This window comes from Lutjanus erythropterus, chromosome 5 (genome assembly GCF_056507025.1).
Source record: "Lutjanus erythropterus isolate fLutEry1 chromosome 5, fLutEry1.hap2, whole genome shotgun sequence".
In the NCBI taxonomy this organism is placed as follows: Eukaryota; Metazoa; Chordata; class Actinopteri; order Lutjaniformes; family Lutjanidae; genus Lutjanus; species Lutjanus erythropterus.
The window spans coordinates 15,659,364-15,685,002 of record NC_139321.1 but is presented as its reverse complement, the minus strand read 5'-3'; the positions used below and the strand labels follow the sequence as shown (position 1 = coordinate 15,685,002).

The following is a 25,639-nucleotide window of genomic DNA, read 5'->3' as shown; positions in this document are numbered from 1 at the left end:
TTTTGTGTTTTCACCATAAAAAGTATTATTAGTAGTTTTTTGTTTTTCTGGCATGGAAGCAACTGCCATACTGTTTCATATATTGTGTGACACTGTTCTAAGGTCACTGTTTCTAAACCTAATTAATTCCACTGGAGTTAAATGGAGAGGGCTGCTCCAAGTTTTCAAGTTGCTCTTCTGTTGCTCTGTCTGTTTAGATTTCTCATACATGCATGGATATGATATGAATTATGACAGTTATAAGCATATATAATATTAACCATAAACAATGTACTCGCATTTCATGATACAGCAAGTATGTTCATTCAGCATCCCTGATGTAACACACGTGAAACCCTCGCGTACTCCTCGTTACATCATGACCTTCACATGCCCACTACGTGTATCTGCCCTAATCGGTTGATGATCACAAAAGAACAAAAAGTAGCAAATACTTGTTTAGTTCCCATATCAGACACATTCAACATCTTACTTGTATCGTAATATAAATAAAATATATGTATTTATTACGTAAACATTTCTATATATCCCTTTAAATGTTTTTTAAAAAATCAGGCAGTAAATGGGCAGCCCGCTTAGAGGTCCTTCAGCGGTGCATGGTGCAACATGTGTTGGATAATTCCAGAAGAAGCTTCGCAGTTCCTTCGCTATTGCGGCACACCGACGGTCAGTTACTGACTTTACTCTGGACACACAGTGTGGACGTGTGAAGACACCCGGAGATTTGACCTCTTGTAGCCGTTCTTCGCTGTTTGACAGTTCGGGGACTCTGTTTCGACCTTAACCGCTGCAGACGTAGTTACTGTTTTTTTTCATCGCAGTTAGCTTGTTAGCCTGTTAGCTCAGTTGTCAAAATGTTGAGTGTTGCCAGAAGCGTTTCAAGGACTCTGCCGACCAGGAACTGTACACGAAGCGTGTCCTCTTTAGTCAAGAAGGTGAGTTTCAAACACACTTGCCTTACGTTATTGTTATGTTAACACTGAGCGGAGTTATTAAATTTGACAGGCAACCGGCTAGCTTAGCATGCTAACAGTGTTAGCTTGAGGCCAGCTTACTTAATCGTGACTATGAAAATGTCCTCTGTAGTAAGCTTAAACATGCGACCTGTGTTATTTAACTGGAATGACTAACTGGTACAATAAAATATAAAGTGTTGTTAGGCTAAAATAATGTTACTATTCGCTGTTCATTGATGCTTACGAAGCATGAGTTCGCATTTAAAACGCTAGAGTTGCAGTAGGTCTTTGTGGCTAATGTTAAGCTAACAACCTACTTTCTACCTGACGTCTTATCTGTCACGCTGCTGAGTAAACGTCGCACAGCATTGTGTTAAACTGAGAACTGTCTTTGTGTCTTATTTACTCAGTTTGAGTCAGTTTGTGTGTTATGACATAGTGGCTCGCTGTATCCGATGTGTGAATCAGTGACCTTCATTGAGGTGTCCCCCTCCCAGCATGCTGCAACATTTCTCACATGTTGTTCCGACGCTTTATGAACTTTCTATTATTATTAATAAAATGTCTACATTATCCGCTCTGCTGCTCCGTAACATTTATTTCTGTGAACTTGTCATACACACGCTGATAATCTTATGTCAGTTCTCCAGCTGAGCTGTCTTCGAACATTTTACCACCTTCAGATTCAAAAGTGTGTGACAGTATCTATGTTTGTAATCTGTTACCTGTTGTTTCCATGTTTACACTCCTTAGACGACTGGGTTATTTTAATAAAGGTCTTAAAAGGTAACCGCATGGACTAGGGCTGCACAGTTAATCACAATATTATCAATTTTGCCAAGTGCTATATCTAAATTGCACAACCAAATGGCAATTTTTTGACAAAGGGAAAATGTGGGAGAAAACTGCAATACAATTATGTTCTGCAGTGCTGCATAGATGCCCTAGCCAAAGATGAAAGACATTGTTTTTTTTGGTACAGACCCCAACAAATGTAACCTTATTATGATTTTAATGGGGTCTTCTTCATCATTAAAAGTGACAATTGTAATGCAGTGATGATAATTCCTGATAACTGTATCTTAATCGTAACTTCAATAAAAAGAATTGCAATATCATTTTATCATGGTTCCTCGTTTCCCATGTTTCTGTGTGTATGGCACTATTGGGGACAGTGATTTTTGAAAATGGTCCAGCATAGATGGACAGTACAAAAGCAAAACTGAGCTACTATGCGGTCTTTATTTGTATTCATGTACTGTCAAAGAATACCCACTGAAAGTGCTTGTTTTTGTCACTGACAATTTCAGACTGTTGTTCTAAGTGTCTGACAATATTATGGTAAGAATTGCTGCAGAGGTAGACCTTTTTCCCTTAAAGATATAGTTAAAGAATTGTCATTAATTACTACTACTTAATTAAGCAAGTTAGCTGTGAGAGGAGCGAGAGAGAGGTCAGACACCAACAATGCAAAGAGAAACGGCATGTAGAACCATAATATTTTCATATTTAACACAGTGAATTAAGGGATTGTTATTTTAGCCAAACAAACAGAGTTTGCGATTGTGGGAACAGTGGAAGGACAAGCCAATACGTTTTGAGGTTGTTGTTTTTTTCCCTGTTGAGTTTATATGGAGGGTGTTTATGATGCTCTCTAAATGGAGTTTGGATGAGTTTGGCAAGATCAATGAAGCAGGTGTTAAACAAAAAGGATCTTACTCTTTAACAAATAGGTCTGTTTCTGTAGGGGTCTTTCCCATAACATTATCAGACACTTATAATAACAATCTGAACTGGTCAGTGGCAAAAACAAGCACTTTAAGTGGATGTGCTTCGACTGTGCACAGTGCCAGGAGGGATTACATTCTCAGCTTCTCACTGCTGCAGCACTCTCCCCAAATACTGGACCAGTTTAAAAAAAAAAATCATTATTCACTTTGACATAAAATTAGTGCCCAGGTTGAAAAATATCAAAGAAAACTTTAAGTCAAAGTACCTCTTTTGTAATAACGTTATAAGTAACATAATTCTTTGACATTGTTGATATATTAAAAAAATCAACAAAAACTGACATTGACAGTTCTATTCATATCGTATTAGGTTATTTTTAAAAGTCAATGTTGACATTGATGTAACTGTCTTGTGATGTCCTCATAGGCATGCTGGAGTGGCTTCAAACCAGATGCTCTCAGAGCTCTGTCCAGGAGGGATTATGCGTGAGTATCAGCACAAGACCAAAACTGGTACAATGTGTCCTGCAAGTCTCAGGAGGAAAATGTTACGAGAGCCAACATCTAATAGATTTACAATAGCAAAATTATTATATGATAAATGTAAGCTCTGATCCACATTAAAGGTTCTGGGAAAGGAAATAAAAAAAAAAAAAAATCCTCAAAAGGTGATGTAAACAATTTTAGTCAAACGTGTATGACACATCTATAATTATGTGTATATGTGTTGTGTGCTGTAGGTCAGAAGCTGTGAAGGGTGCAGTCATCGGCATCGACCTGGGAACCACCAACTCATGTGTCGCAGTCATGGAGGGGAAACAGGCCAAGGTGAGGATGGACAGACACTTCACACATCTTTCATGAATAGTCAGATTGTGATTAAATGTTCAATTTAAATGTTAAAGTTGTATGTTGAGCATTAAGGGATCACTGGCTGGCCAAATAGACTTTTGATTTTCAAAAAATGTACTCCGGTGAAGGAAGAAAGGCATGACTCATGAGCATGACTCAGTTAAGCTGCTTCTTTTTTTTCTTTCTTTTTTTTGGAACTATTTCACATAAAAAACTGAGCATTTTTTATATTTTTTCAGCATTCCAACATTTAAAGTTAAAGTGAATTTCATCTGTTGCTTGTTACACTTTTCTCTTTACAGCATGTTGATCACAGTTGAGTGAAGCCTAAGCATTTATGTGACAGTTTAAGCTAGTGGATCATATCATATCATGATGTATCATATCATGCTAGTTTTAGTAGTTTTCAGTTAAGTTTCATGGAAATGACAATCTGTTTGTAAATTAAGGTGATTTATTTAACTATCATTCTTTTCATGATGCTTAGAAATCTGTCCGACAAATTACCATGCAGATAAAAGGCGGTATTTTGACAGTCAGATAGTCCATCAGTCAGGGTAGATGAATGTTGATGCTACCGGTCTGAAGCAGAATGGAGCAGCTAAAGGATTTGTGTATGCCTCTCAGGTGTTGGAGAACGCAGAGGGAGCCAGGACGACACCTTCAGTCATCGCCTTCACAGCAGATGGCGAGCGTCTGGTAGGAATGCCCGCTAAACGGCAGGCTGTCACCAACCCTGAGAACACACTTTATGCCACCAAGAGGCTGATTGGACGCCGCTTTGATGACCCCGAGGTCCAGAAAGACCTGTGAGTCTTATCTTCTGCTTTGTAATTTAAAACTTTCCGTATTATTGCGTGGTCTCCCTTCAAAAGTAATGAGTGCTGATCACTTCCTTAAAACTGTTTTGTAGAAAAGGAAGTAGACTTTTAAAATGTTGAGTAAACGTTTCAGTTTTTAGACAAAATGACTAAAGTTAAATCTGTTTCATTAACAGGAAGAACGTCCCCTACAAGATTGTGCGGGCATCCAATGGTGATGCTTGGGTGGAGGCTCATGGGAAAATGTACTCCCCCAGCCAGGCTGGAGCCTTCGTCCTGATGAAGATGAAGGAGACTGCAGGTTTGACTACAGCTTCTCAAGATATATATAAAGTCACCCATCTGTGAGCATCAAGTTTGGTAATGGTTTGATATTTGTGTTGCAGAGAGCTACCTAGGAACCAAAGTAAAGAACGCTGTGGTCACAGTACCAGCCTACTTCAACGACTCTCAGAGACAGGTACAAACATTTACTTTGTGCCATGTTGACTTTTTTTTTTTAAACAAACATCTGATGTAGGCAAGAACCTGCATTAGATGTTTGTTAGAATCTTGTTGTTTCTGTAATTCCTGTAACTTGTGGACAGAATATACCTTGCAACATTCCCTAATGTTTGATGTGTTTCTGTGACCTCCAGGCTACCAAAGATGCTGGTCAGATCGCTGGTCTGAACGTCCTGCGTGTGATCAATGAGCCAACAGCTGCTGCTCTGGCCTATGGCCTGGACAAAACCCAGGATAAAATGTGAGTAGAAAGGACCAGCGGCACCACTCTACAGTCAGTCATATCAGTTCTAACTGAAACATGGACACAGACAGCATAATAAGTAACTGATGTGTGTCTGTTTCCAGTATTGCTGTGTATGATCTGGGTGGCGGTACGTTTGATATCTCAGTCCTGGAGATCCAGAAGGGAGTTTTTGAGGTGAAGTCCACCAACGGCGACACCTTCCTGGGAGGAGAGGACTTCGACCAGCATCTCCTCAGACACATCGTCAAGGAGTTCAAGAGAGAGGTGAATAACCCTCAGATCTGCCTCCGAGCTGGAGTTCAGTAGGTCTTTTCAGGATTTCATGAGCGTTTTTGTTTTGTCTTTTCAGTCCGGCGTGGATCTGATGAAAGACAACATGGCTGTTCAGAGAGTCCGAGAGGCTGCTGAGAAGGCCAAGTGTGAACTGTCCTCTTCACTGCAGGTACACAGAACACTCTTAACTCCACGTCTGACCAGTGCAGATAGAAAATAGAAATTATGGTAACCTGATGCACCTGATGGTTTGTGACACAGAACCTTCTGTTTTTTGTGAAGTGAGGCCGTGCTGCCACGCTCCATTAATTTACTGTTAAACTCAACAGAGCCAAGCTCACACTGCACCTTCTAAAAGATCAATTTTGATTTCTTAGGGCTCATTAAATTGCCAAGTGTTTTTTGCCAATGCCTGCCCTTTTCCCAGCAGTTTCTAACTTTATACTAACATTACATTTAGTCCTTAAAGGGCATTAACATACATTTCATCAAATCAATCAACTTACTATAAGTAAGACACTGCGGGATGGTGTGTTTTCAGGGGTGGTTTTGTTTTTTTCCACTTATCTTTAACCCACCAGCCGTTCTGTCTTCATTGAGAATGAGACATGCAGGCTGTCTTTGATCTCGAATATAATAAAAAGTGTCCAGAGGTTGTCTCTCCTCTTTCTTCCCACTGCTGGTGAAGATGAGGCACTCATTATTTGAGAGAGATGTTTTTGTGTGGCTTTTATTAGTGCTTCGTGACAGCCAATTACTGTGATCTACCTCGGGTCGTCTGCCTGAACAGAGTCAAATGTTTTATCTCGTCGTCACTCGTCAGGGCATCATGAACAGAGATTTCGTCTTAATTTATTGTCAGTATTTTAATTTACGTTAGGGCCATTAAATAAAAAGATGTCAGCATATACTGAAGGACAAAATTTTCATTGACAAAATTAACACTGGTTGAGGCTGATATTTTGTGCCGATATTCAGGGAGGGAAGAAGAGATTTATTTATGTCTGTCATCAGTGACACTCGGATGCAGTGTGATCACATTCTGCTTCTTTTCTCCTCCAGACTGACATCAACCTTCCCTACCTGACCATGGACGCCTCCGGTCCCAAACATCTCAACATGAAGCTAACCCGTGCTCAGTTTGAAGGCATCGTGGCCGACCTGATCCGCCGCACCGTGGCTCCCTGTCAGAAGGCCATGCAGGATGCTGAGGTGTCCAAGGGAGACATAGGAGAGGTGCTCCTGGTTGGAGGCATGTCCCGTATGCCAAAGGTGCAGTATAAGCCTCAAGCTTACAGGTCCTAACAAGAGTTTTTAGTCTTATTTAGGCTTATTGAACATGGTGTTGTGACAGAAATGTAAAGGCTGACACTAATTCAAGACTTATTTCCACTGTGGCCCTTTGTGATTATAATGACAATAAACTGTCTTTTGTATACCATGTTTCATGTTATAAATGCAGGTCAAAATACTTCACAGTAAAGAAATTGTACCAAGTGCTAAGTGTAACAGTCAGTATTTGTCTGTGCAGGTTCAACAAACGGTTCAGGACCTGTTCGGTCGTGCTCCCAGCAAGTCTGTTAACCCCGATGAGGCCGTTGCCATCGGAGCAGCCATCCAGGGTGGCGTTTTGGCTGGTGATGTCACCGACGTCCTGCTGTTGGATGTGACACCACTGTCTCTGGGTATCGAGACCCTGGGCGGAGTCTTCACCAAACTGATCAACAGGAACACCACGATCCCCACGAAGAAGAGTCAGGTACTGAAACCGACAGTCGAGGGCGATGTGATTCCTTTATAGTGAGCTAACCAACGTTGAGCGTGAATATGCTCATTTTTTGCTGAGCGGTGAACTGAACAAAATCAGTTTGCAATTAATGAACATGAGCTTTGTTCACTCTTGAGTGAGATAACGGCACTCACATTGTCAGCTGATTTAAAAAAAAAAAAAAAATTCTATCACAACAGAGTGACTATGGACAGAAGTGATGACGTAATATAAAAACTTTATTTGATCATGAAGCCTCATGTTTCTCCATAATTCTGGTGGTGTATCGATGAAGTGTATGAACTACACTGCAGGCTAGAGTCTGTTAGCAGTGAGAAACACACAGATAGATCCTCGTTATGCGCTCAGCTCCAAACGTCTGTATCTATGGAAAATTTCTGCTAATATGATGGAAAAAGATCCTATAAGTCATTCTAATTAGAAACATTGCCCAAATGTCTTGGAATCTCAGAACGATAAGTTAGTCTTTTAATATTGACTTGATAATGGGAAACCTTCCAAAATGACTTAGATTTTAAGATATTGAGTCAATATTTTAACAGCTTCTCATTATTCTGAGATACTAACTCAATATTTTAAGATGGGGGAGACCAGGTGTAATTCTAACATTGTTAACAATGTTCTCTTATAATTTAGAGACTACTTGAAATACCCAAGTCATCTTTTGATATAAGATTTATGTATAAGTGTTATCTTTGCCCCCTTGGTGGGAGCAGTGGCAACACTCTGACAGCAGTTGTAGGCAGTTGAAACATGGGGGGGAGTCACGTTAACCCATGATATCTCAAATAAAAGCACACTTCAAAATAATGATGTTACTACGATATTATCTAGTAATGTTTGTGGTTTGAATTCTTTTAGATATCAGGCATCACCTACATTCAAAGCAAAAGTCTGTCTATTTTTGCAGAAGTCAAGGCTACTATTCTAAGATTTTAATCGGACCGGAGTTAAAAGTAATTTTCCATTTTTCAAATAAAATAAGTAGAAAAATATGAATATTGTGCAGCATCAGGTATAATGTCATGACTCCACTGTCCCTGGTAGGAGAAAGTTCTATTACAAATTCTGTTTAAAAAAGAAAAAATCATTCAAATCAAAGTGAACTATGAATGTACATGTGTCCTTAAGTCCCCCTGTCTGCTCGTCCTCCTCTAGGTGTTCTCCACAGCTGCTGATGGACAGACTCAGGTGGAGATCAAGGTGTGTCAGGGCGAGCGAGAGATGGCAATGGACAACAAGTTGCTGGGTCAGTTCACCCTGGTGGGAATCCCCCCTGCGCCCCGTGGCGTCCCTCAGATCGAGGTCACCTTCGACATCGACGCCAACGGCATCGTCCACGTCTCTGCCAAAGACAAGGGCACAGGCCGAGAGCAGCAGAGTGAGTGTTGGCAGGAGACACATTAACAAGCATTCTGTTCACATGATTACTGAACATAATTTCAGATCTTATCAGATTTATTCTGAGCGCTAATGTTTATGCATGTTGGTGTAACCACTGAGGACTTTCGGTACTTTTATGTAGACTAGTCAATAAGCTTGGCATCAAAATGCTGTCCCAGGAAAAAAAAGGAACTCTGAATATTTGAATTTAATTAAAAGTTTATTCATTAAACTTGTTTTGGAGCAGCATTTTGGAGATTTAGCTTCATGTGTTCTGCCTTCTTTTGACTGTCACTCTCACTAGTTTTAATTAGCGGACACAAATGTCAAACTGCCCTCTGATGAGCGTCTAAACATCCTCTCATCTCCTCTCAGTTGTGATCCAGTCATCTGGAGGTCTCAGTAAAGACGACATCGAGAACATGATCAAGAACGCCGAGAGGTACGCAGAGGAGGACAGGAGGAAGAAGGTAAAAATAACGATTCTTTGCATTTGAAGTTCTGTTTTGAGTGGGTTCACAGCATTTCTGTCCTTAGTGATAAGTTTGGTCCATGCCCTGCAAAGCTGCACCGTTGTCTCCCTCTAACCCTCGCTTTATCACGCACAGGACCGCGTGGAGGCTGTCAACATGGCGGAGGGCATCATCCACGACACAGAATCCAAGATGGAGGAATTCAAAGACCAGCTTCCTGCTGATGAGGTAAAACTTGAAGCTTTATTTTTAGTTTACTGCAGTTAAGTTTGTGCTGTAAGTTTGCTCCTTTGAACCACAAAATCAGGGTTCCCACAGGGTCTCAAAAAATCTGGGCTGCAACGTAAGAACAAAAGTGACAGCCTATCAATTCCTCTCCAATAATTAGTTTGTACTTTTTTGCCATGAAATAGGTCTTAAATTTTATCCAAAGTGCTCTTAAAAAGGTCTGTTGAAACCTGCAGGAACCTTTGTAGTTTCAGCCTCATCACTTTTCAGTTGTACTATTACTCCAGTTTTTACTGCTCATGTCTTAATGCATCCCGTTTCCTCTCTGATCCGTCCACTCACAGTGCACCAAGCTGAAGGAGGAGATCGGAAAGGTCAGGGATCTTCTGGCCAACAAGGACTCAGAAACAGGAGAGAACATCAAACAGGCAGCCACCACCCTGCAGCAGGCGTCACTCAAACTCTTCGAAATGGCCTATAAGAAGGTAAGAACGGGCCTTCACATACCCAAAATGTGACCGTTTATAAAGGAGAAGAAACCATTAGGATGAGGTGTTTGTTAGCATCTCTCTCACAGATGTTAAATGTAAGGACCTGTTTGGCTTTTTTACATGCTTTTGTTAAATACTCTGTTCTGATTGGTCAGTTAAAGCATTCTAAGGTCTGTTATTTCTGTATAACAGACAGTTGTTATGAAGACCAGACCGTTGCTATGGACACAGTTTTGATCATAGATTCTGGCGAAACAATAAAATCATCACTAAAAATCACTTGCGTGCCAAATATTACATAACCATAATATAAGAATGATGATGTACAGTGAGCAGGTTATTATTGTGAAATAAACTACCTCCTTCAGGATGATTCAAGACCGTTCAGCTTCACATCATGGTCCTGCATCATCCATTCAGTATTGTGAGATTTTGGGTTTGTAATGATTTAACTGGAAATATACCAGTTGAACACTGTCTGTTTCAGTATCAGTAAGTAACAAATTAATATTTTTTGACCCCAACAAAAGAAAATCCTAGGAAATATTAGAGAATTAATTGCAGAGGTTTAAAATAAAGCGTTGCCATCTTCAGTCTGATCCGTGACGTGCATTTTTAGTCACCTGACATTATCCTCCGTCCTGTAGATGGCAGCAGAGCGTGACAGCAGCAGCAGCAGCAGCTCGGGCTCATCAGAGGGGGAGAAGAAAGAAGGCCAGCAGTAGAACCTTTGCACTTGGGTGGTGTCACGTGGTTTCCATGACAACAGAGGACTGTCGGGTTCAGGGGAGGGAGAGGGGTTGACTGGGTGGGGAGGGTGACAGTCTTGAGTGACGAGCTGAATCTTAGTCATTCTCACCGTAATATATTATTCTACTGTGTTTTGGCAGTAAAATACTCTAGTGAAAATATAAATGTCGATGTATGCTCCTCCATGTCCTACGATATCCTGTCTGTTTGTAATTTAAGTGTCTCAAAACAATGTCATGTTTATTTTTACAAAGCTCTTAATTAACATTCTTAGGTAGTAAAAGTTATTCTTTTTGTCTAAGACATCACGCAGGCTTCATGTTTTGTTCAGATTGTTTATGGCACCGATCAGTTTCTGTTTGTTCAAAAGCTTGTACACTGTTCAGCAGCCCTACTCCGTCTACAGAATATAATATTGTACAGTGCTCTTCATCAGTTATAGCTTTCTTGTTTTAATAGTGCGCTCAACAACTCGGAGGTGGCAAGTTGTAGAGAAATATTTAAGTATATTTGACTTTTTCTGTCGGGAGCTTGTCACTTCTTAGAGTGCACTCTAAAGACCACTTTTATTCTTGAAGTCTGTAAAAATGCATCAGCATCGCTCAGAGAGGAATTATGATCCTGTGTCCTCTCCTGTCCTCTGATAATTCAAACAGGCTTGTTTGGGACAGGGGACAGAATATAAATAAAAACGTCTGTCTTGTGTGATTGTGAGGATGAGATCAAGCTTTAGTTCATTTATTTCATTTAAAGAAGAAGAATGGAAGGCCTTGATCCATCTTTGAGTTCTTCGCATCCTCTTTATAGCGTTCATCGTAAACGGAGCTGAGTTCTGACTGTGAAATAACATGTCTGAAGGTGTTGCTGATTCCAGGAAGAAGTCGGGTGAATGTGGATGTTGAACTTGCACAATAGAGGATGAGGCCTTAGTTAACTCCTTAATTAAATCAGACAACAGGAGCAAGAGTGTGAATGCGACAAACCAGCGCAGGACTGTGGTGATTGAGTACGAGACCGGCCGTGTCATTCCCCTCCAGAAGGAAGTTAAATTGCTGCCATAAACTGCTCTGTGTAAAGTGATTGTTGCTGTACGCCTGCCTGATAGTGATCCAGGGAGCAAACGGGCAGGCAGGAGGCGGCCAATTGAATTGAAATTGTGGGGGAACTATTCTGGTTTTTTTTGTTTTTTTTTGGTTGTGTTTTTTTTTTTGGGGGGGGGGGGGGGTTGTGATTATAATACTGGAGTGAAAATTGAGGGTCATGATAACTTGTTGTCTTTTGTAATAAAAATCTGAAATGTGACACTGTTGTGTGATAGAATCATTAAGTGTAGTAGTTTTTCAGTCTTTATTATCCCTGCCAGGCTTAAGATGAGACGGGGATCATGTATGTGTTTATACTTTTTATTTCCTGTCCTGTTTTTTTTTTTTTTTTTAATTACACTAAGTCTGTTTCCTCCTGGACAACAGTACAGAGTACTCAGAGAAAAAAACAACTCGAGCAAATATTTTCCATTTCTTGCAAAACGTTTTAAAGTCTCTGCAAAGGAAAATGGGAGTTTTTCTTAAGCACGTTTTAGAACATAGTTGCTGGTGTAGTGCTGAATTGTGGAGGTGGACTGTTCAACTGTTGCTCACAATTTCTGTGTTTAGGATTTTTCTTCTTGGGGCAGACCTGAAACCTGGCTGGGTGTCAAGCCAGAGCCTTGGTCTCCCAACACTATATAACATCTCGTCCTAAATGCATGCAAGCGTCAGACTGTAGCATCACATCCCGTGCTCTTTGTCCACACTGAATCCATTTGAACATGCAGATAATCAAATTTTTGACTGACTTTATAATAGTTTCATCATGTTTAAAATATTACGCAGTGTTTCTCACGTAGACTTTACCTGGGCAGGCTGCCCTGGGAAATAAACGGCCCCACCCCCCTAGTAGGTTTGGTGACCCATTTAGTGTTTTTATTTTTTTTTATCCATCGAGAGAACGACGCCATCTGCGATAGAATAACTTGGTAACACCAGTGTTGTTTTGGGGCGACTTTATAAAACATCCTGCTGATTAAAAGAGCAGATCGTGTGAGTACAGTAAAAGTAACATGTAGTGCAGATATGTGAGGAAGGGAAAAGAAGAAAGGCAAGTTGAGCAGATTTAAGTATAATAACATAAATGCAGCTGCATGCCCATTAACCAACGGGCCTTTAGCTGAATGGATACTGCAGCTGACTGTCTCGTAAAATGTCCCTCGTCCAATTCCCAGTCTATCCTCTAAGGATTCAACCCTTGTTCCTTGGGGGTGAGCTCAAACCAAACTCAGCTGTTACAGTATTTTGTGACTAAACACTAAAATAAAGGTAAAATAAAAATGGTAAAATAAGATATAACCTGCTACAAATAGAGTAATTCTAAAATAATGCTATATTATTTATAAAAAACACTCATTTAAACTACTGAAAATGATACCTCTCACTCTGTCTGATCAAAGCTGTAAACTTTTGTGATGACTGGATCTTCAGTCGCTTAAAAAATGCATTTATATTATCATACAAACAGCAAATATTTTATTTCCTCACTGAGGTGCACTCCAGCAGCTCACCTGTGCTTAACCGAACCACACACAGGATGGAAAATTAGGATCAACCTTTAAATATGATAGTGACTGGTAGATAAATGTTCAAATTCAACACCATCATCATCATCAACATTGTTTCATGTATGAAATCTGTCATTGGCTGGTAATGTTCACATTTTAATAAGTTAATTTCTCATCCTGCGACAGCTATCAGCTGTTCGCTCCAAATCAAACTGGAGATGTAACCGCTCAAGGTGAGTATGTGTTCCCACATTTGTACTTTTTAAACAGAAAACACAGGTTTTATATTTTGACATTTGGATATTTTACTAATGGAAATGATATAAAGTATAGCCAGCAGCAAGCAGCCTGGTATCATCAGCGAGGGGCTTTTACCTTGATAAGCAGCTCCCTGGTGATCTCCCCTCAGCCACCTGACTCCATATTCAGGATGTTCTTGTTAGATAAGACGGTATCATGTGGATAACGTTTCATCTCAACTCCATTAAGCAGCTGTGATTGTTTTTATCTTTCCAATTTGGCTGGGTGGTTAATAACACGTTTCTGTGGTTTGACGAACTAGAACACACATTTATTGTTGCTTTACACAAACTTAAATCATGACAATGTGTGCAGAGACTTACCTGTGTTGTTTGAGGGATGGTAATTTGGAGTAACTGTGGTGCCTCTTAGACAACAAGGGCTGCAGAGGTGCAAAGAGATCAGAGCCTGCAACTTGTCTCTAATCTGTCAACGAAACATCCAGCAGAGGGTGGCAGAGCTTTATCTTACAGCTTTGTCATTTTTTATCTGCAGAGAATTCCTTCAGTGCATCTGTAGCTTAATCGTTTTGTCATCCTCAGATCCTCTGTTGTTCTGTTGTGTAGTAATGTCGTGGCATCATGTTAAAATGAAAACTAAGATGTGTTCAGATTGCTCAGTGCATATACAAATACAACAATGATTACAAATGGTGTGTCTGATTATGCTGACTGAGAAAAAGCATTAACACACTTAAGTCTATGCAAACTCATTTTAATTATCAAGTTTTCAGTCATCTTCCAAGCATGAACAGGCAGTAAGATTTCTTTCTCAAGCTCTCTGCAGAAGGTTTGGATGGAAGGAACAGACACAAGAGACTGAATTTCAGGGATACAAGGAAACAAGGTGATTTTTATTTATCTATGCCTCTATGCCTTTTTTTCCCAAAAATCATCAGTCAGCTCCTTGGTTTTGCTGATGTTGAGCAGTAGGTTGCTTTCTGTGCACCACTCTGCAAGACTGTTGATTTAATCCTAATAAGAAGTCTCACTGTTGTTTGAAATCCTGCTGATGATTAAGTCAACCTTGAGTTGTCAACATTTTGTCACAGACATGTTCCAGATGTCATGAATGAAGGCCTATGAATCCAGACTTATAAAAATATTAACATGCTACAAGACATTTCCTACTCTGTGCTTCATATTGAAATCCCCACAAAGATGCATGATATATAGTGGCTGGATAAACTCTGTTTTAGAAAGAAAAGGCTTGCATTGCAATGAATCTTTTAGCAGCATATATTGTGTGCTGTAGTAATACAGTTTACTGAGTATAATGAACTTAAAGATAAACAGAAATATACACCGCCTGCCAAACCTAGATTTATCTAAGCAAACAGATAAGAGCCTTCCACGGGATAATTACTGCAGTGATTAATATGTTTTAGCTGGCAACAAGTTATTTAACTCTGATGCAGTGAGTAGCTTTTCATTTCTTAAACGACCATGCCAGAAGACATACCCTGTGGTCGTGGAAAACATTACTCTGTTCAGGGTCAAATTATTGGCCTGCATCAAGCACAGAAAACTACTGAGGACACTGATGAAACTACTAATACTGGGTTAAGAACTGTCCAACGCATTATTAAAACCTGGAAGGGCAGAGGTGAACCATCATCTTTGAGGATGAAATGTGGTCAGAAAAAACCATGAATGATCGTGATCAGAGATCGTCTGTTGAAATCAAATTAAAAAAAAATCAGCAGTAGAACTTGCGGCTATGTTTAGTAGTGAAAGTAAGAGCATTTCCACACGCACAGTGTGAAGGGAACTCAAAGAACTGGGACTAAATAGCTGTGTAGCCTTAAGAAAACCACTTAGCAGTGAGGCTAATAGGGAGAAAAGGCTTCAGTTTGCTAGGGAGCATAAAGATTGGACTCTGGAGCAATGGACAAAGGTCATGTGGTCTGGCGAGTCGAGATTTACCCTGTTCCAGAGTGATGGGGGCATCAGGGTAAGAAGAGAGGCAGATGAAGTGATGCAATGTCAGGATTCATAAGACTCAAACTGTGAAAGAGTGGTTCAGGGAGCATGAGACATCATTTTCACACATGGATTGGCCGCCACAGAGTCCAGACCTCAACCCACTGAGAATCTTTGGGATGATCTATGTAGAAGAAATAAAGAAACAAGAGTTTGCTGATGCAAACATACTTTCATTTCACTAAGAATTGACTTGGTTTTTATCAGCTGTTTCACCGATTATTGTAAATGATTGATATGAACTGTGTAGTTAAGGTTGTGAACTTTTTTAGTTTCTGACGGGGGGGGGGGGGGGGGGGCATTGCAGAAGAAGTCTGGGAACCACTACGTTAAGATTACAGTGAGCCACATTCCCAGTTAAAGAACTTTTATTTTGGAAGGTCACTGTGATTACCTTCTAATTTGCCCTGTACATGTATGGAAGCCCATCACTGCCAATGTGATTGAATAAATAAATAAAGATCCTGTAAGTCAGTTTTAATGAGAAAGTCTCATTAAATCATCAACACAGATTTTGTAATCTTTCTTTTAAAAGAAGCAGAATAAATCTTTTGATAAGTTTTGATTTCGCATGTGTGGAAAAAACCTGTAATGTTGATTCATGATTTTGAGAACGTTTCTCATTATTTTGAGATACTGACTCATTATGTTGAAGTTTCTCATTATTTTGAGACAGTTTGAGACAGGCACTAACTCATTTTGAGAAAGTTTCTCATTATTTTGAGATACAAATCATTTTAAGAATAAGTGATTACGTCCCAGCTTTAACATTCAGTTCAGTTGTCTCCATTTCTTCAACCTTTACCTTTGGTCTCTTTCCTAATATTTTGTCTTTTAACAACCAAACAGAGCAAATTTTTATATATTCATAATGATTCATTATCACAGAGTTTGAGAGGTCACGGAGGTGTGGCCAAATAAGTAGTCTGTTATTTTTGACTGGGGACAAAACATCTTTTAATAGTATTTGTATACAGACATTTGTATAAATTATGATTAAATTAACATGTGCAAATTGATTTTTTACAACCTCAGACCCTCTGTGATCTTTGGTGCCAACCTATTTTGAGATACTAGCTCATTATTTACACAAAGTTTTTCATTCTAATAACGTAGAGGATCTTTATCTTTTATCTTATCTTATCTTTTGGAAAAAATGTGAATATTTGTTCTCCTGAGTGACAGGACAGTTTAAATTCTTTGCGATATGAAAGGTATCGTCACTGGCAGGACATAACACCTTTTGCTGGAGTCAGTCACTCACAGTGAGACAGACAGGAAGGTGGATGCAAGAGCTTCACTTCACCTCAGATCTCCTCCACACGTCCCACTGAACATTGTTGTCAGAGCCACAGGACTCAGTGTAAACTGCACATGAATAACTGTGGGAGGGACCGCGTCTGCCAGCACAAAGGCTTATGATGTGCCATCACAAAGCCAATGGGTGATCCTCTGCTTAGACAGGGGCTTACTAAACTCCCTGCGTCCACAGCACAAAAACAAGTCAAACAGCACAAGAGGCTCAGACACTGCAACCTCTCCTCCTCCTCTCCTTCATGAGGCGGGAGATAAAAGCTGCACACACACTTTCTCTGTTAGGCAAAGTCAAAGCAAGCAGCAGTTCCCTCATTCCCTTATTACAGAAAACAGACACAGGAAAAACCTTCGGAATAACAACTTATTCCCAAATCCCTCAAAACAACAAAGAATTACAAATAAAAGGCTTGGATATGCTTGAAATAAACCAGCTCATGTGACGTGTCACCCGACCACATCTAAAGCAATAAAGATGGATGACACGTCTCCACCCCCACCAAGTGTGCAAAACTGAAGCTTTAATATCCTGGATGCTGCCATCTTGCGCTTGTGACGTCATTTAAAGGTGGTATTTGTGCAGCAGTGACCAGTGCTGGAGAAGCTATATGGAGTTCCCATACAGCTGACTAACTCAACTGATAGTGGAGCTCAGCTGTCAGTCATGGCAAAAAAGAGCTGTTATATCATCAAATAACTAATCAATCAAACTAATCAGAACAATGAACACTTGAACAAACATGAGCATGAGAAGAACTACCTAAAATGACAGACACCATCCTCAGGAAAAAATGATTTAATGTGTACTTTGATGTTTTAGTTCAGGCCACATGTTATTTATTAACATTATGAGGCAGAATTTATAACTTGTGTTATAACCTTCCACCAGGGGGCGACTGAGGACGTTTAGGCTTCACTTTTGGGGAGCTATGATGCTGACCAAAGCCACAGGTGTTACCGAGTCATCGTTTTGCAAGTCACAAGTAAGTCTCAAGTATTTGCACTCAAGTCCCAAGTCAAGACTGACTAGTCCTTAGTCTTAAACTTTGTGTTTGAGTCCTAAACAAGTCACAATGTCATTGCGTGTCTGTCTGTAATTTTCAACCCACAAATTTTGCAGACTGCAATTCAGTTTTTGTTGACCATTGCACTCCTTTTTGCACAAAAAACAAATTATCTTCAGTGTCTTTTTTTTCCAACTGGACCTCAGTAACGTAACGTTAGTTCTTCATGGTTCTGGTTCTCTCCTGCAACTTGATTGGATGCTGTCTGATTGGTTCAAGCAAAGTGGATGTGACTATTTGCATATTAATGAATCCTTGAATACTAAATAAAGGCAAAGTGTAGAGCTACAGTATGTGTAAGCTATTTGAACAAGGTATTTTGCAACAAAAAAACCCCCCAAAAAACAGCAGACAATTTATTTCTTCTTGCAGAGCGTTTTGTATTCTTTAAAACATGACGGGCGGTGGACTTAAAATGATTTGTGGATTTCCACTTTTTGAATAATGTAATCTTTGGGCTTGGGGGAAGGTAACAAGTATTATCGAGTAAAAAAAGCTTAAGACAACGTGAAGTTTCAAGTTGTTGTTAAACTCCAAGATAAGCTGTAAGTCTTGATTTCGTCAATTCTGAAGTAATCGACATTTTCACACAAGTCCACACCTTTTTGACCGCAGCTACCTGTGCTCTCTGCTGCAGACCAGCAAATTATTCAGAAGTGGAGTCACTCACTAGTTCACTACAGTACTGTTTAGTGTCTTAAGAGAAGCTGAAACATCAGCTAACAGTGATTTTTCTTCAATGAACATCTAGAGGAAGATTTAGATGTTTGACTGTCGACATTCATCCTGGAACTACTCAGTTTAATTCAACATGCTTTACTGGTATTAATGTCATATAAAAATATTGCCAAAGCATCAAGGATTTAGGATCAAGGACACTCACTGCTTTCACCAGCAACATGAGAGATAGCTGACTGAAAGTAACATTAATCAAACATCTGCATTAGTTAAACATCTGCATTGCTGCCTGCACATTTTCTTAGTTTCTCTCAGCAGTTTTGTTTCTATTTGTTAAATTCTCAGTGGATTGTAGATAAATTTAGTCCATAAACACTAAGAACTGTAACGTCATATAGAGATAGCACAATTACTTTTAAAGGAACAATATGTAACAAGGCATGTACAAAAATGCAAATTGCCAAACAGCAACTGAGAGCCACAGACATAGATAGCATATTAAATAGGTTGAAATCCTAGTTAATAAATCATCTATAGTTGAAGCAAGTTGTTTCCCCCTGCCTCCTCCTCCACGGACTGGGGGAGGCTCAGGCAGGCTGCAGGACCACTGCAGGAGTGCAAGAAAAGCACATTGTAATTTGACAATAACAGGTGATGATGAGTCTGCCCCTGTAAGTTGATCAGCTGCCTGTTATCCTGAAAATACACACTTTGAACTTTGAGTTCAGTGACTGCCCCTCCTTCTTATTAACAGTAATTTGTCCATTTGTCTGTCTTTAACATAATCATTTAGTTTTTGTTCATTGGCAAAAAATTAGGTACATTTCATCATAGTTCTTATCACAGGTGACTATTTAGAGTGTAACACGGATGATCTGACAAGCACTGCTTTGAGAGCTTTAGACGTGTACAGTCCTCTCACCTGGAGCTGTAGAGAAGAGCGTAAAGAGCTGATCAGTGCTACTTTATTCCCCCCTGCCCCTGTAAACAAAACCATATGGCCACATAGTTGCACTAATCGATGGTGCATAAGCACCTTAAATAGTGCACACAGCAGCTGTGCGCAGTCCTCAGTACACACAGTCTGTAAGTCTCGCTTTATCTCAGACTGCTTAAAGCCACCTGTGAACAAACAGCAGATCCAGCTGGGGCCACCTGACTGTGTCTCCTGTCTCACCCTCGCCACCAGGAGTCAAGGAAGTCCATCAACATGCACACAACACGTAAGACTGAGGAGACAGCGACAGGCGTACTGGACCTGAAGAACGTTATGTAAGACATAAGTCACATGACCATAAACACACAGTTATAGATTTTAAAAAATTGCAATCAGTTTATAGATGTATTTAGTGAAAATATAGCTGTAAACTGATTATTAGTAGGATTACACTTTTAAGGTAAACCTATTTACTATTATACTATTATAACTATTTTTTGTCTTTAAATCAATCAGTCAATAAATTGAGTACGACAAAGGTTGGACAAACAAATAAATCTAACAATGAACATAAACACTTAGAGATGCAACAATTAATCTATTTTTAATCGACTGTTAAATTAATCAGGATCTATTTGGATAATCTATTAATTGTTTGAGTCATTTTTAAGAAGAAAAATGTGAATATTTTCTAGTTTCTTTACTCCTCTCTGACAGTAAACTGCATATATTTTGAGATGTGGACAAAACAAGACATTAGTGGACATCGTCTTGGGCTTTGATCAACATTTTTCACCATTTTTTGATATTTCATCGATCAAACAACTTATCGATCAATTTAGAAAATAAATATTGCAGCCCTAAAAACACACAATTAGGCTAAATAATTTGTTCTACACTGAGATAATCCAAAAGTAATGCAAAGTAATCAAGTTACATTACTTTAATATTGAGATACTTGAATTATGTTACTGAGTACAACTGTATTGGAATACATTTGAAAGTAACCCTCCCAACCCTGTTTATTTCATAATTATGAGTTTTTAACACATAATTCTGACTTTTATCTCATAATAAGCATATAAAAGCATATATATTTTGATATTTCAATCTTTGAAGGTATCGAACATTTTCAAGTCAAAAGGCTCAAGTCCAAGTTACGAGTCCAAGTTGAGTTGCAAGTCCTATTTGATTATGTCAAGTCAAAAGTCCTAAATGAATGATGTGTATAATATCAAATAAAAACTGTAATTTTTTTTTGCATGACTTTTGATGATCACTGAGGTTCTAGTTTATTCCTCTTCATATTTTGTCTGTTTTAAGTCTAACTTTGTACCAAATGTGCTGCTTTGCTGCCATCAATCTGCTGAAACACTTTTTTTTTTTTTTTTTTAACCCTCTATCATCTTTGATTGACGCCTCGGGTGTGTTATTTGGCTGTTTTCATTTTAGTGGGCGTCAAAGTTATTAGTTCTTAAGATTTTTATAATTTATTTAGTCTGACAGGCAAATATGTCAGATTTGATACAGCTGTCATGACATGGTGTTCCAGCAGCTCAACACAGCGTTGATGTTTCAGATTTATTTTTGATGATCTGTGCATCTAAAAATATGTGGATGGGAGTCTGTGAGCATTTACCCTTCAAGCATGTTGCCTCCTCTTTGATTCCTTTATCTTTTTTCTGCAGTCAGATAAACAGAAAGATAAGAACACAGACAGACTGAAGGGGGCATGGAGGGGTGAAAGGCAGACAGATAAAGTGGCTATGGTTGTAGTCACTTTATGAAGACACACAAGTATGCAGACGGACAGGAGGGGAGGACAAGCATTTCCACTTCAGCCAACGCTTTGACAAAACTCCTCTCACTTTGCTACTATAAAAAACTGCTGTTCAGAGCTGTAAATTAAGTAAAGCACTGTATATGAGTTCAGCAACACTTCAAAATACAGTACACAGGGCTGCCAACCAATGGCAGCACTTTTAACGGATTGTCTGTAAACGCACCGATCAACGCATGTACGGCTGCTGTTAGACTGAACTGGTAACAGTGTTGTGCTGTCCCCCAATTAGACAAAAATTGGTTACTGCAGGTTTAAACCTCACTTTGACTTCAAGATTGGCAAAATATATGTGCTGCAGAGTTTCCAGATTCAGAAATACCAATGGTTGACATGGTTTCCCTTTTGTGGACAAGGCAGGAGCTGTAGGAATATGAAGAAAGGTGGTGCTGGAGATCAGCAGGGTCGCGTGAGAGTATCCACATCCTTCTTGTCTTTTATTCATTGTGTCTCAGCCTGCTGTGTCCATCTGCTCCTCACAGTAATTAAACTTTTCTGTCACTACGACTCATTTCTGCCTTTTTGGACTCCGGAGAGACAGACGCCTACATGAGATTAGTGTGGAGCCACAAAAGGCGGCTTAGTTACACCTTAGACTTCTCTACAAATCACTTAACTCCCCAAAATGCCAAACCCGCCCTGTTTCATTTGCAGCTCATTCAGGCTGACCGAATGCCTCACCGCCTTCGTTTGTCTCTAACAAACCTCCCACTGGCCTTCAGCGACACAAGCCTACTCCAAAATTCATTTAGCCTAATCTCAGCAGAGGTGGCAGAAGTATACACACTCTGTACTCAAGTAGAAGTACAGCTACTTGTGTAAAAAAAGACTCTGGTAAAAGTAGAAGTGCTGACTGAACTTCTGCACTCAAGTAAAAGTGAAAAAGTACAGGCTCTGAAGTCATTGTTATGTTGTTTTTGTTTTGTTCCAGTTTTACAACAAACAGCAATTTCCATGACTTGAAAGATTATCCTTTAAATTGACAAACATTATATGTATAATGCTTGGCACAATTCAAACCGGATCAAAAAAATTATTTGTCTCTCGCCATCGACAGCAGTTGAAGTTAGGACCCATCCTGGTTCACTGGAAGGGGGAATTACTTAAGCTCTCTATAAAAACATTGATTTTTACTTCATGGCAACTTTAAAGATGCTGTACACACTTTTAAAAAGAGAAAATTAATATCATCATGAACAACATTTTCCGTCTGTGTATACAAGCCCACAAAAAATGATTGCCTGAGATTAAAAAGAAAACTATGTGATTATCTTCAGAGTGCCTGCCAGTTGAGAAAAGGCAGTGAAGTGCACTCTGTTGTTAAATTGGTAATAGTTCCCTGTGTGTACTAGTTGACTTTAGGGGTGCTGGTGCCCCACCACATACAGCTGATGCCCTTTTTTGAAATTTTTTCCAGCCCTCTTACTCAGACGGTACACACTGCACTGACACGTCATTATTAGCCGCTAATGAGTTAACGTCAATGTTTGCCTGAATTTGTGCATTTATAAACCAGACTAGAGCTGACTGTCCATGTGTATTTGTGCTGTGAGTTGGAGTAAAGTATTGTCACCCAAATAAAGTCACTGTAGTCTCCGAACACACACACACAATCACACACCAAGGCCAGCCCTGTCCTCACACACACTCACTCACACAAAATCTCTCTCACGTACAGACACGCAAAGGGCAACGTTGTCAACCTTTTCCCTCAGATACAGTGAGTGTTGTTTACGCTTCTGACAGTGGCCTCAGTGGACACACACACACACACACACGCGCGCGTGCGCATACAGAGCGAGAGCTTGCGGACAGCAAGGTTGAAACTATGCATTATTGATCTGGCCCATCTTGGATTATTTAGAAGTGGAAGTGGGATAAACTGAAAATAAACTGCTCACTTTGTAGACTGAATTCTTTATGAAGTCTGCTGTTTTGTGCAAATTGAGCTCATGTACCTGCTCGTCTGGAAAAACTAAGTTCGGGCGAAACTTTGACATCTTGTTGTTGTTGTTTCTGCCTGCTAAGCGCCATCATGGAAAACATTTCACATTTTTCTTCCAGCTATCATGATGCTACCTTCAAGTGTTTGCTGAAAATATTATTATTATGAGCAGAGAGCACCCATAGGGAGAAGATAGCACTGAGAAAATGGGAATTTATAACAATCCCCTAGTTGCCAGATTAAAGGCTAAGCACATAAAAGCCCTGCCAGTGAGTGCTGCTAACAGTGATGAATACAACAACTTTTGGATAAAAAGGGTAAAAATAAAAACAACAAAAAAAAAAAACCATACTGTTTATGTTCATTGCCTCTTCTTCCTTCTGCTGTTGCAGCAAAATGTAGCTCTGTGCCCTTGATTTAAAAAATGACACAGTGTATATGTTTTTAGGGGATTATAGCAAACATTTCTCTCGAAAATTAGACCTGGGGGAAATTGATAGCATTGTTCACACTTAAAGAGGCAGTTCAACATCAGTTCACAGAGATTAAAGTGAACTTGTTTCATGCCCATAGTCACATTTTCAAAAATTCGTAACTAAGTTCACAGTCCAAAAAATGAACTAGTTCATGTTCATTTCTTTTTCTCTAATTTTTAATCTTCTTTTTTCTTAATTTTATTCGAAATAGAACTTCCTCCTACCAAGGACACTGCAATCAACATGACATTATACTAAATGGTGCATAATATGCATGTATTTGTATTATAATTTGTAATTTATTTGTGAATATAAAATTACTTCAATTCAAATAATCAAAATCTTAGAATAATAGCCTAAAAACTTTCATTCTGGAAGTAACAATTCATGTGAAAGCAACATAACAGAATTTGAATTCGCATTTACTTCATCTATTCAATTGAGTAATCCCATGAATCTTATGTACATTGCTTTTATTCACATTTTGATGTGAAATAAAGTGTGCAATAACATGAAATGGGGGGAGTATGAATAAATAGTACATATATCTGTATATTCAGGATCAGACCCAAAATATGATCTTTTTTCAGTGTTTCAGCTGCCCCCAACCACTGAAACAATTCCCTTGTCTTGTCCTTATTAGTGAAAAAATATATAGATATTTTATTATTAATTAGTGTACAAATATGTATATTTTTATATCAAAAGATTTCAAGTGGTCTGTGAGTTATGAGGGGGAAAAAACAAAAAAGGTTACAAGTGCCCCAGGTCTCCCCTATCTTAAAAAAATGACTTAATATCTCAAAATAATTTTCAATACCATCAGACACTTGCATGTGACATATTTCAGCCTCATTTCAAGACTTTGAAACTTTATATTAGTGAAAGTTAAGTAGCACAAATGATAAATAAATTACAGAAAATATTTCTTAAAGGAAAAGGGGAGAAAACTGCTCATATTTAATGATTTTCTGACCTAATTTAATTTAATTTATTTTTTTTTAACCAGTGAAATTTGGCTGAGTTGTTAATAAGATATGTTTCTGTGGTGTGACAAAGAACACACATTTATTTTTGCTTTAGACAATCTTGAAAGCTCAGTTTTCCACCCACCACCACAGGGTTGAACTGAGCAGTAATGAAAGTCAGATGAAAAATCAAATAATCATCAAACTTCTACATACTTGAGATATTTAAAAAAAAAAAAAAAAGCCCTCGCTTTAATTCTTGGCACAGTTAAACCATCTTTCACACACAAACACCGGCTGCATGGCTTACCCACTCACAAGGAGGGATCATTACAACGTGTCCCTGGGATAGATGTGTGCAATGGCTGATATATATATGTGTGTATACGTATGATTGACAGCTCTGCTCTGCTCCTCGGCTCGGCTCTCCTGTGACTCTGCCTGTGAATGAACTGTCAGGGAGTTGAAAGGCAGACAGAGTCCCAAGGCAAACACCGACTTGCAGGGATTCCAGCAGAGAAATCGACAATTATATTTCATCACCGCCCTTTTTTATCATTATAATTTTTTCGCTTGCCCCCCAAAAATATTGCGCAACCGGTTCCGGTTGTTCCTGAGATTGCCTGTCACTGCTGTCATGTAGCGAGCTGTATCACTCCCAGCTTTCTTTCATTAACTTTTTCCGAAGAGATTCAAGACATGTTTTGCAAGATTTGTGCCAACCGATCCATCTGCACATTTATTTTCTGATCACTCAAAGCACTGACGGATAGATGGGACATGTAAGGGAAAAAGTAATGAAGCCCAGGTTTTCCAGTTAATCGCTCACTTTTGATGGGTGTGTGTGCGACATCTGCCGAAGTCGGAGGGAATTCTGGGAGAAGAAACCGAGTCTTGAGCAGCAGCGCCGATCGTTCTCATTCTGGCCTAGAAACTGTTTCCAGGAGGCCGTCCGTCCGTCATCACTCTGCCTCATTAACATAAAACACTTTAAATTATGCAGAAGGCAGTCACTTAATTAGCTCCACTGGTGCCAATCCAGCAG

At 39.3% G+C, this 25,639-nt stretch overlaps 1 protein-coding gene across 1 annotated transcript; it reads left to right on the top strand.

The window, feature by feature from the left end:
- The first annotated feature begins 609 nt into the window (after positions 1-609).
- hspa9 (heat shock protein family A (Hsp70) member 9) lies at positions 610-11,559 on the top strand. The gene is made up of 16 exons (XM_084718843.1): positions 610-935; positions 3,114-3,172; positions 3,427-3,514; positions 4,166-4,347; positions 4,536-4,660; positions 4,746-4,819; positions 4,998-5,104; positions 5,212-5,374; positions 5,460-5,552; positions 6,446-6,655; positions 6,915-7,142; positions 8,331-8,553; positions 8,931-9,025; positions 9,164-9,256; positions 9,601-9,741; positions 10,395-11,559. Exons 1-16 carry the CDS (start codon positions 855-857, stop codon positions 10,470-10,472), a joined length of 2,040 nt encoding a protein of 679 aa, XP_084574969.1. The 5' UTR covers positions 610-854; the 3' UTR covers positions 10,473-11,559.
- The last annotated feature ends 14,080 nt before the right edge of the window (positions 11,560-25,639 follow it).